The sequence below is a fragment of the Salmo salar genome, chromosome ssa26 (assembly GCF_905237065.1).
Source record: "Salmo salar chromosome ssa26, Ssal_v3.1, whole genome shotgun sequence".
NCBI classification, from domain to species: Eukaryota; Metazoa; Chordata; class Actinopteri; order Salmoniformes; family Salmonidae; genus Salmo; species Salmo salar.
Genome location: NC_059467.1, coordinates 49,027,446 through 49,040,912, shown reverse-complemented (window position 1 = coordinate 49,040,912; position 13,467 = coordinate 49,027,446). Strand labels below are relative to the sequence as shown.

The 13,467-nt window shown below is 51.7% G+C and overlaps 1 protein-coding gene across 2 annotated transcripts in view; it reads right to left on the bottom strand.

Annotated features, from left to right (window-relative positions):
- Positions 1–13,467, bottom strand: part of LOC106587983 (tumor protein p53-inducible protein 11) — a 71,057-nt gene that overhangs the window by 33,748 nt on the left and 23,842 nt on the right. For both annotated transcript variants that reach the window (XM_045708332.1, XM_045708331.1), the window contains one exon: positions 5,946–6,108. In XM_045708332.1, coding sequence (XP_045564288.1) covers positions 5,946–6,074 — 129 coding nt within the window. In that variant the 5' untranslated portion in view covers positions 6,075–6,108. The remainder of the gene's footprint in view (positions 1–5,945; positions 6,109–13,467) is intronic.

Genomic DNA, 13,467 nt, shown 5'->3' with positions numbered 1-13,467 from the left:
GTATTGTAGACCTATCTGGGTGAATGAATGTATTGTAGGCCTATCTGGGTGACTGATGGATTCTGACAAGTGAAACAGACTATCTGGAAAACAACGTCACGTCATCAGCACACGTTTTCAGCACGTATGATTGAGAGTAGAGAGTTGACTGTGACAGGCAACATGGTTGCCTTGGCTACCTGGTCTTTAACACTCCGGGTTCTATTTTCCTCTGGAGCGAAGGAGGCGCAAGTGTCAAGCGCACGTTAGTTTGCAATTTCATCGTGTAAAAAAAAACTGCCGCAGTTGCATTTTCCAGCCTTTACCCCAGGTTCGGAAATTCATCTGTCTAATATCAGCTTTCTTCCGCTGAGGTGGGACAGGTAGAAATATGTGAGATATCTCCTAAAAATATCTATATATACTGCTCAAAAAAATAAAGGGAACACTTAAACAACACATCCTAGATCTGAATGAAAGAAATAATCTTATTAAATACTTTTTTCTTTACATAGTTGAATGTGCTGACAAGAAAATCACACAAAAATAATCAATGGAAATCCAATTTATCAACCCATGGAGGTCTGGATTTGGAGTCACACTCAAAATTAAAGTGGAAAACCACACTACAGGCTGATCCAACTTTGATGTAATGTCCTTAAAACAAGTCAAAATGAGGCTCAGTAGTGTGTGTGGCCTCCACGTGCCTGTATGATCTCCCTACAACGCCTGGGCATGCTCCTGATGAGGTGGTGGATGGTCTCCTGAGGGATCTCCTCCCAGACCTGGACTAAAGCATCCGCCAACTCCTGGAAAGTCTGTGGTGCAACGTGACGTTGGTGGATGGAGCGAGACATGATGTCCCAGATGTGCTCAATTGGATTCAGGTCTGGGGAATGGGCGGGCCAGTCCATAGCATCAATGCCTTCCTCTTGCAGGAACTGCTGACACACTCCAGCCACATGAGGTCTAGCATTGTCTTGCATTAGGAGGAACCCAGGGCCAACCGCACCAGCATATGGTCTCACAAGGGGTCTGAGGATCTCATCTCGGCACCTAATGGCAGTCAGGCTACCTCTGGCGAGCACATGGAGGGCTGTGCGGCCCCCCCAAAGAAATGCCACCCCACACCATGACTGACCCACCGCCAAACCGGTCATGCTGGAGGATGTTGCAGGCAGCAGAACATTCTCCACGGTGTCTCCAGACTCTGTCACGTCTATCATGTGCTCAGTGTGAACCTGCTTTCATCTGTGAAGAGCACAGGGCGCCAGTGGTGAATTTGCCAACCTTGGTGTTCTCTGGCAAATGCCAAACGTCCTGCACGGTGTTGGGCTGTAAGCACAACCCCCACCTGTGGACGTCGGGCCCTCATACCACCCTCATGGAGTGTTTCTGACCGTTTGAGCAGACACATGCACATTTGTGGCCTGCTGGAGGTCATTTTGCAGGGCTCTGGCAGTGCTTCTCCTGCTCCTCCTTGCACAAAGGCGGAGGTAGCGGTCCTGCTGCTGGGTTGTTGCCCTCCTACGGCCTCCTCCACGTCTCCTGATGTACTGGCCTGTCTCCTGGTAGCGCCTCCATGCTCTGGACACTACGCTGACAGACACAGCAAACCTTCTTGCCACAGCTCGCATTGATGTGCCATCCTGGATGAACTGCACTACCTGAGCCACTTGTGTGGGTTGTAGACTCCGTCTCATGCTACCACTAGTGTGAAAGCACCGCCAGCATTCAAAAGTAACCAAAACATCAGCCAGGAAGCATAGGAACTGAGAAGTGGTCTGTGGTCCCCACCTGCCGAACCACTCCTTTATTGGGAGTGTCTTGCTAATTGCCTATAATTTCCACCTGTTGTCTATTCCATTTGCACAACAGCATGTGAAATTTATTGTCAATCAGTGTTGCTTCCTAAGTGGACAGTTTGATTTCACAGAAGTTTGATTGACTTGGAGTTACATTGTGTTGTTTAAGTGTTCCCTTTATTTTTTTGAGCAGTGTATTTCAGTCAGAGCAACTAGAGATATTTAAGAACGACCCCAGCTGGTCTTAGCGGTAACCGGGTTAGTTACGTCATTGGTTTAGCCAGCGCAGGCCCACGCAGTATCCTTATGTTCATCACAAATGTTTTATTAAAACATCACTAGCAGCAAAACAGTCAGACATTCCCCTTTTTCATTCATAAAATGGTACATTCTGTTTGTCCAGCATCTGTGAAGAGTTTCGGACTCATTATGTGCGACACCCATTGCATGAAAGGTGTGTCAGTGACTGTCGGAAGCCTGTTCACGAACATCAAGTTATTTAAAAGACGTCTTATTGCGTTTAGTTTTTCCTCTGTCAAATCGCAGGAATTCTGATCTCTGTCCGTGGTGCTGAATCCACTTGTAAGGCCTCAACTGGCAGCTTCATTAAATAGTACCCGCAAAACACCAGTCTCAACGTCAACAGTGAAGAGGTGACTCCGGGAAGCTGGCCTTCTCGGCAGAGTTGCAAAGAAAAAGCCATATCTCAGACTAGCCAATAAAAAGAAAAGATTAAGATGGGCAAAAGAAAACAGACACTGGACAGAGGAACTCTGCCTAGAAGGCCAGCATCCCGGAGTCGCCTTTTCACTGTTGACGTTGAGACTGGTGTTTTGCGGGTATTATTTAATGAAGCTGCCAGTTGAGGACTTGTGATGCGTCAGTTTCTCAAACTAGACACTAATGTACTTGTCCTCTTGCTCAGTTGTGCACCGGGGCCTCCCACTCTTTCTATTCTGGCTAGAGGCAGTTTGCGCTGTTCTGTGAAGGGAGTAGTACACAGCGTTGTACGAGATCTTCAGTTTTTTGGCAATTTCTCGCATGGAATTGCCTTAGTTTCTCAGAACAAGAATAGACTGACGAGTTTCAGAAGAAAGGTCTTTGTTTCTGGCCATTTTGAGCCTGTAATCGAACCCACAAATGCTGATGCTCCAGATACTGAACTAGCCTAAAGAAGGCCAGTTTTATTGCTTCTTTAATCAGAACAACAGTTTTCAGCTGTGCTAACATATTTGCAAAAGGGTTTTCTAATGGTCAATTAGCCTTTTAAAATTATAAACTTGGATTAGCTAAAACAACGTGCCATTGGAACACAGGAGTGATGGTTGCTGATAATGGGCCTCTGTACGCCTATGTAGAGAGAGAGAGAGAGAGAGAGAGAGAGAGAGAGAGAGAGAGAGAGAGAGAGAGAGAGAGAGAGAGAAGAGAGAGAGAGAGAGAGAGAGAGAGAGAGAGAGAGAGAGAGATGGAGATAAACAGAGAAAGAGAGGACAGAGAGAGAGACAGATGTAGAAAAACACAGAGAGAGAGTGTATGTACGTGCAGCAATAGAGGTGAGGTGACATGGAGTCAGGTGTTGGATGCCTGATCAAAGGCCATCTCTGTACACAGAGAGCCAGTTCAATTCTGTACCAGGTTGCCATCTGCTGTGTCTGCTGTGTCCACTGTATCAAATTCACTTTCAAAGGCTGTCTCTACAAACAAGGCCCCTGGATTGAATTCTATACCAAGTCTCCATGTCTGCTATGACTCTAACATGCTGACCACACCGCTCGCGTTGCAAAATAAATGTACCCATGTTATTCAAATCATTGCACCCACACTGCTCGCGAGCATCTGCGTGGCCAGGCACTAAAATAGTAATTGGTTCTATTTGTGACGCTCAACGCGCTGCAAGTCCGGCCTCTCCCATCTCCTCATTGGTTTTTAGGAGCATATACCCATGTGGGTGATTGACAGATGAACTGAGGTCCTCACTCTGGGTTGGTTGTAGTAATGCTGTAAAGTTGGTTGTAGTAATGCTGTAAAGTTGGTTGTAGTAATGCTGTAAAGTTGGTTGTAGTAATGCTGTAAAGTTGGTTGTAGTAATGCTGTAAAGTTGGTTGTAGTAATGCTGTAAAGTTGGTTGTAGTTATGCTGTAAAGTTGGTTGTAGTAATGCTGTAAAGTTGGTTGTAGTAATGCTGTAAAGTTGGTTGTAGTAATGCTGTAAAGTTGGTTGCCAACCGCCATATAAAGTCCAAAGAAGAAGAAGCCTGAAGGAAGGAGGAGAGATGACGAGAAACTCATTTGGTTGACCATTTTATCTGTGAATTTATTGTCGGAGTAGAGGACCTTGTGGATTTCAGGTAAAATAACAACCCAACATTTATATCCCAGGACAAATTAGCTGGCAACAGCAAGCTAGCTAGCTAGCTAAATTGCCATAAATGTTTAATGCTTTTTGACCTGTCCCCAAATTAATAATTGGTTGAGAGTTTGTTTTGATATTTCAACCTACGTGTCCTGATCTCTTCTGGTGTGGGTGAACAAAATCAACTTGGACGCACGGGCGCGTGCGGTTTGGTCAGCATGTAAGTAGGCAGGTAGCCTAGCGGTTAGAACGTTGCGCCAGTTACTGAAACGTCGCTGGTTTGAATACCCGAGCCGACAAAGTGATTTTTTTTCGATGTGTCCTTGAGCAAGGCACTTAACCCTTATTTGCTCCAGGGGTGCCGTGCTACTATGGCTGACCCTGTGAAACAACATTTCACTGCACCTATCGGGTATATGAGACAACAAAAACACGTTGAGTTTTTCTATTGACACATTCTTATCGTAGTAAGTGGTTTTTAAAGAAAATAAAATGTATGCTGTGCCTTCAGAAAGTAATCACACCACTGGACTTATTTCACATGTTGTTGTGTTACAGCCTGAATTTAAAATATAATACTTTAAAAAAAAATTTTACTCATCTACACACAATACCCCATAATGACAAAGTGAACACGTTTTGAAATTTTTTTTGCACATTTATTTTAGAAGCACCTTTGGCAGCGATTAAAGCTGTGAGCCTTTTGGCTAAGTCTCGTGGATTGTGCAACATTTGCCCATTATTCTTTTTAAAAATTCTTCAAGCTCTGTCAAATTGGTTGTTGATCATTGCTAGACAACCATTTTCAGATCTTATTGTAGATTTTCAAGTAGATTTAGGTGAAAACTGTAATTTGGTCACTCAGGAACATTCATAGTCTTCTTATTTATCCTGAAAAACTCCCCAGTCCTTAACGAAAAGCATGCCCATAACAAGATGCAGCCACCACTATGCTTGAAAATATGGAGAGTGGTACTCAGTAATGTGTTATATTGGATTTTCCACAAACATAACACTTTTTATTCAGAACAAAAAGTTAATTTCTTTGCCACATTTTTTTGCAGTATTACTTTAGTGCCTTGTTCCAAAACAACAGGATGTATGTTTTGGAATATATTTATTCTGTACAGGCTTCCTTCTTTTCATTCTGTCATTTAGGTTAGTATTGTGGAGTAACTACAATGTTATTGATCCATCCTCAGTTTTCTCCTATCACAGCCATTAAACTCTGTAACTGTTTTAAAGTCACCATTGGCTTCATGTTGAAATACCTGAGCAGTTTCCTTCCTCTCCAGCAACTGAGTTAAGAAGGACGCCTGTATATTTGTAGTGACTGGGCATATTGATACACCATCTAAAAAGTGTAATTAATAACTTCACCATGCTCAAATGGATATTTAATGTCTGCTTTTTTTACCCATCTACCAATAGGTGCCATTCTTTAAGATGCATTGGAAAACCTCCTTGGTCTTTGTGGTTGAAACTGTGTTGGAAATTCACTGCTCACTGAGGGACCAGATAATTGTATGTGTGGGGTACAGAGATAAGGTAGTCATGTTAAAACACTAGTATTGCATAGTGTTAGTCCATGCAACTTATTATGTGACTTGTCAAGCATATTTTTACTCCTGAAGTTATTTAGGCATTTCAGCTTTTCATTGTGTGTGTAGGCCAGTGACCCCCAAAAATATACATTTGATCCACTTTAAATTCAGGCAGTAACAAAACAAAATGTGGGAAAAGAAAAGGGGGTGTGAATACTTTCTGAATGCCCTGTAGAATCTGTGTGTGTGCCTGCATACTACTGACCTTTGACCTGTGTATCTCACCGTCATCGTCCTCTCCTCCGACGCCCAGTATCTTCCTGGTCTTCAGCCGGCTCACCAGATCTGTCTGGCTGTGCTTCTTCATCAGAGGGGGTTGGGGTTTGCTGCTCATGGCTGATAGGGGGGGCGGTTACGACCTATGACTCCTAAAAACCACAACATAACAAGAGAAAGATGGAGAACATGGGTCGTGTTCATTAGGGCACGCCGTAGCAAAACAGTTTGCATCATAAAACGCAAAACGAGCGTTTCTTATAGGTTAAAGTTCAGATAGTTCCCGCCTGAAAACCACAACATACACATGGAATACAAAAATCAATCCAATCCAAAGTAGTGCACTATATAGGGAATAGGGTACCATTTGGGAATTAGACTTACATTTTACATTTACATTTTAGTCATTTAGCAGACGCTCTTATCCAGAGCGACTTACAATAGTGAATGCATACATTTCATTTCAGAATTATTTTTTTCTTCCCTACTGCCCCCCGCCAGAATTCTGTCCCTCTCAGATGTAACACTACGGTTCTGAGGGGTAACGCTACGGTGCTGAGGGGTAACGCTACGGTTCTGAGGGGGTAACGCTACGGTTCTGAGGGGGTAACGCTACGGTTCTGAGGGGTAACGCTACGGTTCTGAGGGGGTAACGCTACGGTTCTGAGGGGGTAACGCTACGGTGCTGAGGGGGTAACGCTACGGTGCTGAGGGGGTAACGCTACGGTGCTGAGGGGTAACGCTACGGTGCTGAGGGGTAACGCTACGGTGCTGAGGGGTAACGCTACGGTGCTGAGGGGCAACGCTACGGTGCTGAGGGGGTAACGCTACGGTGCTGAGGGGTAACGCTACGGTGCTGAGGGGGTAACGCTACGGTGCTGAGGGGGTAACGCCACGGTGCTGAGGGGTGACGCCACGGTTCTGAGGGGTGACGCTACGGTTCTGAGGGGTGACGCTACGGTTCTGAGGGGTGACGCCACGGTGCTGAGCGGGTAACGCTACGGTGCTGAGGGGGTAACGCCACGGTTCTGAGGGGTAACGCTACGGTTCTGAAATATGACGCCACGGTGCTGAGGGGTAACGCCACGGTTCTGAGGGGGTAACGCTACGGTGCTGAGGGGGTAACGCTACGGTGCTGAGGGGGTAACGCCACGGTGCTGAGGGGGTAACGCCACGGTGCTGAGGGGTAACGCTACGGTGCTGAGGGGGTAACGCTACGGTGCTGAGGGGGTAACGCCACGGTGCTGAGGGGTAACGCTACGGTTCTGAGGGGTGACGCCACGGTTCTGAGGGGTGACGCTACGGTTCTGAGGGGTGACGCCTACGGTGCTGAGGGGTGACGCTACGGTGCTGAGGGGTGACGCCACGGTGCTGAGGGGTGACGCTACGGTGCTGAGGGGTGACGCTACGGTGCTGAGGGGTGACGCTACGGTGCTGAGGGGTAACGCTACGGTGCTGAGGGGTAACGCTACGGTGCTGAGGGGTAACGCTACGGTGCTGAGGGGGTAACGCCACGGTGCTGAGGGGGTAACGCCACGGTGCTGAGGGGGTAACGCCACGGTGCTGAGGGGTAACGCCACGGTGCTGAGGGGGTAACGCCTACGGTTCTGAGGGGGTAACGCCACGGTTCTGAGGGGGTAACGCTAAAGTTCTGAGGGGGTGACGCCACGGTTCTGAGGGGTGACGCTACGGTGCTGAGGGGTGACGCACGGTGCTGAGGGGTGACGCTACGGTGCTGAGGGGTGACGCTACGGTGCTGAGGGGGTAACGCCACGGTGCTGAGGGGGTAACGCTACGGTGCTGAGGGGTAACGCTACGGTGCTGAGGGGTAACGCTACGGTGCTGAGGGGTAACGCTACGGTTCTGAGGGGGTAACGCTACGGTGCTGAGGGGGTAACGCTACGGTGCTGAGGGGGTAACGCTACGGTGCTGAGGGGGTAACGCTACGGTGCTGAGGGGGTAACGCTACGGTGCTGAGGGGGTAACGCCACGGTGCTGAGGGGGTAACGCTACGGTGCTGAGGGGTAACGTTACGGTTCTGAGGGGGTAACGCTACGGTTCTGAGGGGTGACGCTACGGTGCTGAGGGGTGACGCTACGGTGCTGAGGGGTGACGCTACGGTTCTGAGGGGTAACGCCACGGTTCTGAGGGGTGACGCTACGGTGCTGAGGGGTGACGCCACGGTGCTGAGGGGTGACGCTACGGTGCTGAGGGGTGACGCCACGGTGCTGAGGGGTGACGCTACGGTGCTGAGGGGTGACGCCACGGTGCTGAGGGGTGACGCCTACGGTGCTGAGGGGTGACGCCACGGTGCTGAGGGGTAACGCCACGGTGCTGAGGGGTAACGCTACGGTGCTGAGGGGTAACGCCACGGTGCTGAGGGGGGTAACGACGAGTGCTGAGGGGGTAACGCCACGGTGCTGAGGGGTGACGCTACCGGCTGAGGGGACGAGGTGAGGGGGTAACGCTAAAGTTCTGAGGGGGGACGCTACGGTTCTGAGGGGTGACGCTACGGTTCTGAGGGGTGACGCTACGGTGCTGAGGGGTGACGCCACGGTGCTGAGGGGTGACGCCACGGTGCTGAGGGGTGACGCTACGGTGCTGAGGGGGTAACGCTACGGTGCTGAGGGGGTAACGCCACGGTGCTGAGGGGGTAACGCCACGGTGCTGAGGGGGTAACGCCACGGTGCTGAGGGGGTAACGCCACGGTGCTGAGGGGGTAACGCTACGGTGCTGAGGGGTAACGTTACGGTTCTGAGGGGGGTAACGCCACGGTTCTGAGGGGGGGACGCACGGTGCTGAGGGGTGCACGCGGTTCTGAGGGGTGACGCCACGGTTCTGAGGGGTGACGCCACGGTTCTGAGGGGTAACGCCACGGTTCTGAGGGGTAACGCTACGGTGCTGAGGGGTGACGCTACGGTGCTGAGGGGTGACGCCACGGTGCTGAGGGGTGACGCTACGGTGCTGAGGGGTGACGCTACGGTGCTGAGGGGTAACGCTACGGTGCTGAGGGGGTAACGCCACGGTGCTGAGGGGGTAACGCCACGGTGCTGAGGGGGTAACGCTACGGTGCTGAGGGGGTAACGCTACGGTGCTGAGGGGGTAACGCTACGGTTCTGAGGGGGTGACGCTACGGTTCTGAGGGGGTGACGCTAAAGTTCTGAGGGGTGACGCCACGGTTCTGAGGGGTGACGCTACGGTGCTGAGGGGTGACGCTACGGTGCTGAGGGGTGACGCTACGGTGCTGAGGGGTGACGCTACGGTGCTGAGGGGTGACGCTACGGTGCTGAGGGGTGACGCTACGGTGCTGAGGGGTGACGCTACGGTGCTGAGGGGTAACACTACGGTGCTGAGGGGGTAACGCTACGGTTCTGAGGGGTAACGCTACGGTGCTGAGGGGGTAACACTACGGTGCTGAGGGGGTGACGCTAAAGTTCTGAGGGGGTGACGCTACGGTTCTGAGGGGTGACGCTACGGTGCTGAGGGGTGACGCTACGGTGCTGAGGGGTGACGCTACGGTGCTGAGGGGTGACGCTACGGTGCTGAGGGGTGACGCTACGGTGCTGAGGGGTGACGCCTACGGTGCTGAGGGGTGACGCTACGGTGCTGAGGGGTGACGCTACGGTGCTGAGGGGTAACACTACGGTGCTGAGGGGGGTAACGCCACGGTTCTGAGGGGTAACGCCACGGTTCTGAGGGGTAACACTACGGTGCTGAGGGGGTAACACTACGGTGCTGAGGGGGTAACACTACGGTGCTGAGGGGGTAACGCTACGGTGCTGAGGGGTAGTAACGCTACGGTGCTGAGGGGTAACGCTACGGTTCTGAGGGGTAACGCTACGGTTCTGAGGGGTAACGCCACGGTTCTGAGGGGTGACGCTACGGTGCTGAGAGGGGTAACGCTACGGTTCTGAGGGGTAACACTACAGTTCTGAGGGGTAACGCCACGGTGTTGAGGGGGTAACGCTACGGTGCTGAGGGGTAACGCACGGTGCTGAGGGGTAACACACGGTTCTGAGGGGTAACGCTACGGTTCTGAGGGGTAACGCCACGGTTCTGGGACGGTTCTGAGGGGTAACGCCACGGTTCTGAGGGGTAACGCTACGGTTCTGAGGGGTAACGCCACGGTTCTGAGGGGTAACGCCACGGTTCTGAGGGGTAACGCCACGGTGCTGAGGGGTGACGCCACGGTGCTGAGGGGGTAACGCCACGGTTCTGAGGGGTAACGCTACGGTTCTGAGGGGTAACGCTACGGTTCTGAGGGGTAACGCTACGGTTCTGAGGGGTAACGCTACGGTTCTGAGGGGTAACGCTACGGTTCTGAGGGGGTAACGCTACGGTTCTGAGGGGTAACGCTACGGTTCTGAGGGGTAACGCTACGGTTCTGAGGGGTAACGCTACGGTTCTGAGGGGTAACGCTACGGTTCTGAGGGGGTAACGCCACGGTTCTGAGGGGTAACGCCACGGTTCTGAGGGGTAACGCCACGGTGCTGAGGGGTAACACTACGGTGCTGAGGGGTGACGCTACGGTGCTGAGGGGTAACGCTACGGTTCTGAGGGGTAACGCTACGGTGCTGAGGGGGTAACGCTACATAGTTGTCTTTGCTGTCTCTGTATCTAAGATAATTGTGTAGTTTGAGTAATTATCGAGTTGAGCTAGCCAGCCGCGACGCGGCGCCAGACTTAGTCAACACACCTAGTCATCATTAACCCACTGCTAGCTAGCCAACCGTTACCGACTAGCAGCGCTGTAGATACTAATACTTTACAACGGAACGATTTGACTAGTGCAGTGTTAGCTAGCTAGCTACTTAGTTGTCTTTGTCATAGCTTGATAATTGCGTAGTTTAGTAATTACCGAGGTTAGCTAGCCAGCTATTTCCGTCCCCCGCGACGCCATTTTTCCTAACCCAGCCAACTATTACCGACGAGCAGCATTGTAGAAACGAAATACATTACAAGGAACGTCTTGATTAGTGTTATGTTAGCTAGCTAGCTAGCTACAAAGTTGCTTTGTATCATGACAAGGTGTAGTACTGAAACTATCGAGGTTACCTAGCCAGCTACACGTTCAAAGTCAACAACGCAGCCACTGCTAGCTAGCCTACTCCACCAGCCAGCAGTACTGTATCATTTTCGTCATTTTAGTCAATAAGATTTTTGCAACGTAAGCTTAACTTTCTGAACATTCGAGACGTGTAGTCCACTTGTCATTCCAATCTCCTTTGCATTAGTGTAGCCTCTTCTGTAGCTTGTCTACTATGTGTCTGTCTATCCCTGTTCTCTCCCCTATGCACAGGCCATACAAACGCTCCACACCGCGTGGCCGCTGCCACTCTAACCTGGTGGTCCCAGCGCGCACGACCCATGTGGAGTTCCAGGTCTCCGGCAGCCTCTGGAACTGCCGGTCTGCGGCCAACAAGGCTGAGTTCATCTCAGCCTATGCTACCCTCCAGTCCCTAGACTTCCTGGCGCTGACGGAAACATGGATTAGCACAGATAACACTAGTACTCCTACTGCTCTCTCCTCGTCTGCCTACGTGTTCTCGCATACCCCTAGAGCATCGAGCCAGCGGGGTGGTGGCACTGGAATCCTCATCTCTCCCAAGTGGACATTCTCTCGTTCTCCCCTGACCCATCTGTCTATCTCCTCATTTGAATTCCATGCTGTCACAGTTACCAACCCTTTCAAGCTTAACATCCTTATCATTTATCGCCCTCCAGGTTCCCTTGGAGAGTTCATCAATGAGCTTGACGCCTTGATAAGTTCCTTTCCTGAGGATGGCTCACCTCTCACAGTTCTGGGTGACTTTAACCTCCCCACGTCTACCTTTGACTCATTCCTCTCTGCCTCCTTCTTTCCACTCCTCTCCTCTTTTGACCTCACCCTCTCACCTTCCCCCCTACTCACAAGGCAGGCAATACGCTTGACCTCATCTTTACTAGATGCTGTTCTTCCACTAATCTCATTGCAACTCCCCTCCAAGTCTCCGACCACTACCTTGTATCCTTTTCCCTCTCGCTCTCATCCAACACTTCTCACTCTGCCCCTACTCGGATGGTATTGCGCCGTCCCAACCTTCGCTCTCTCTCTCCCGCTACTCTCTCCTCTTCCATCCTATCATCTCTTCCCTCTGCTCAAACCTTCTCCAACCTATCTCCTGATCCTGCCTCCTCAACCCTCCTCTCCTCCCTCTCTGCATCCTTTGATTTCCTCTGTCCCCTATCCTCCAGGCCGGCTCGGTCCTCCCCTCCTGCTCCGTGGCTCGACGACTCATTGCGAGCTCACAGAACAGGGCTCCGGGCAGCCGAGCGGAAATGGAGGACAACTCATCCAGAACGCCGCAGCCCGTCTGGTGTTCAACCTTCCCAAGTTCTCTCACGTCACCCCGCTCCTCCGCTCTCTCCACTGGCTTCCAGTCGAAGCTCGCATCCGCTACAAGACCATGGTGCTTGCCTATGGAGCTGTGAGGGGAACGGCACCTCCGTACCTTCAGGCTCTGATCAGCCCCTACACCCAAACAAGGGCACTGCGTTCATCCACCTCTGGCCTGCTCGCCTCCCTACCTCTGAGGAAGCACAGTTCCCGCTCAGCCCAGTCAAAACTGTTCGCTGCTCTGGCACCCCAATGGTGGAACAAGCTCCCTCACGACACCAGGACAGCGGAGTCAATCACCACCTTCCCGAGACACCTGAAACCCCACCTCTTTAAGGAATACCTGGGATAGGATAAAGTAATCCTTCTAACCCCCCCTTAAAAGATTTAGATGCACTATTGTAAAGTGGTTGTTCCACTGGATATTATAAGGTGAATGCACCAATTTGTAAGTCGCTCTGGATAAGAGCGTCTGCTAACTGACTTAAATGTAAAATGTAAACGCTACGGTGCTGAGGGGGTAACGCTACGGTGCTGAGGGGGTAACGCTACGGTGCTGAGGGGGTAACGCTACGGTGCTGAGGGGGTAACGCTACGGTTGTGAGGGGGTAACGCTACGGTTGTGAGGGGGTAACGCTACGGTTGTGAGGGGGTGACGCCACGGTTCTGAGGGGTGACGCTACGGTGCTGAGGGGTGACGCCACGGTGCTGAGGGGTGACGCTACGGTGCTGAGGGGTGACGCTACGGTGCTGAGGGGTGACGCCACGGTGCTGAGGGGTAACGCCACGGTGCTGAGGGGTAACGCCACGGTGCTGAGGGGTAACGCTACGGTGCTGAGGGGTAACGCTACGGTGCTGAGGGGTAACGCCACGGTGCTGAGGGGTAACGCCACGGTTGTGAGGGGTAACGCTACGGTTGCTGAGGGGGTAACGCTACGGTGGTGAGGGGTGACGCTACGGTGCTGAGGGGTGACGCTACGGTGCTGAGGGGTAACGCTACGGTGCTGAGGGGTAACGCTACGGTGCTGAGGGGTGACGCTACGGTGCTGAGGGGTAACGCTACGGTGCTGAGGGGTAACGCTACGGTGCTGAGGGGTAACGCTACGGTGCTGAGGGGTAACGCTACGGTGCTGAA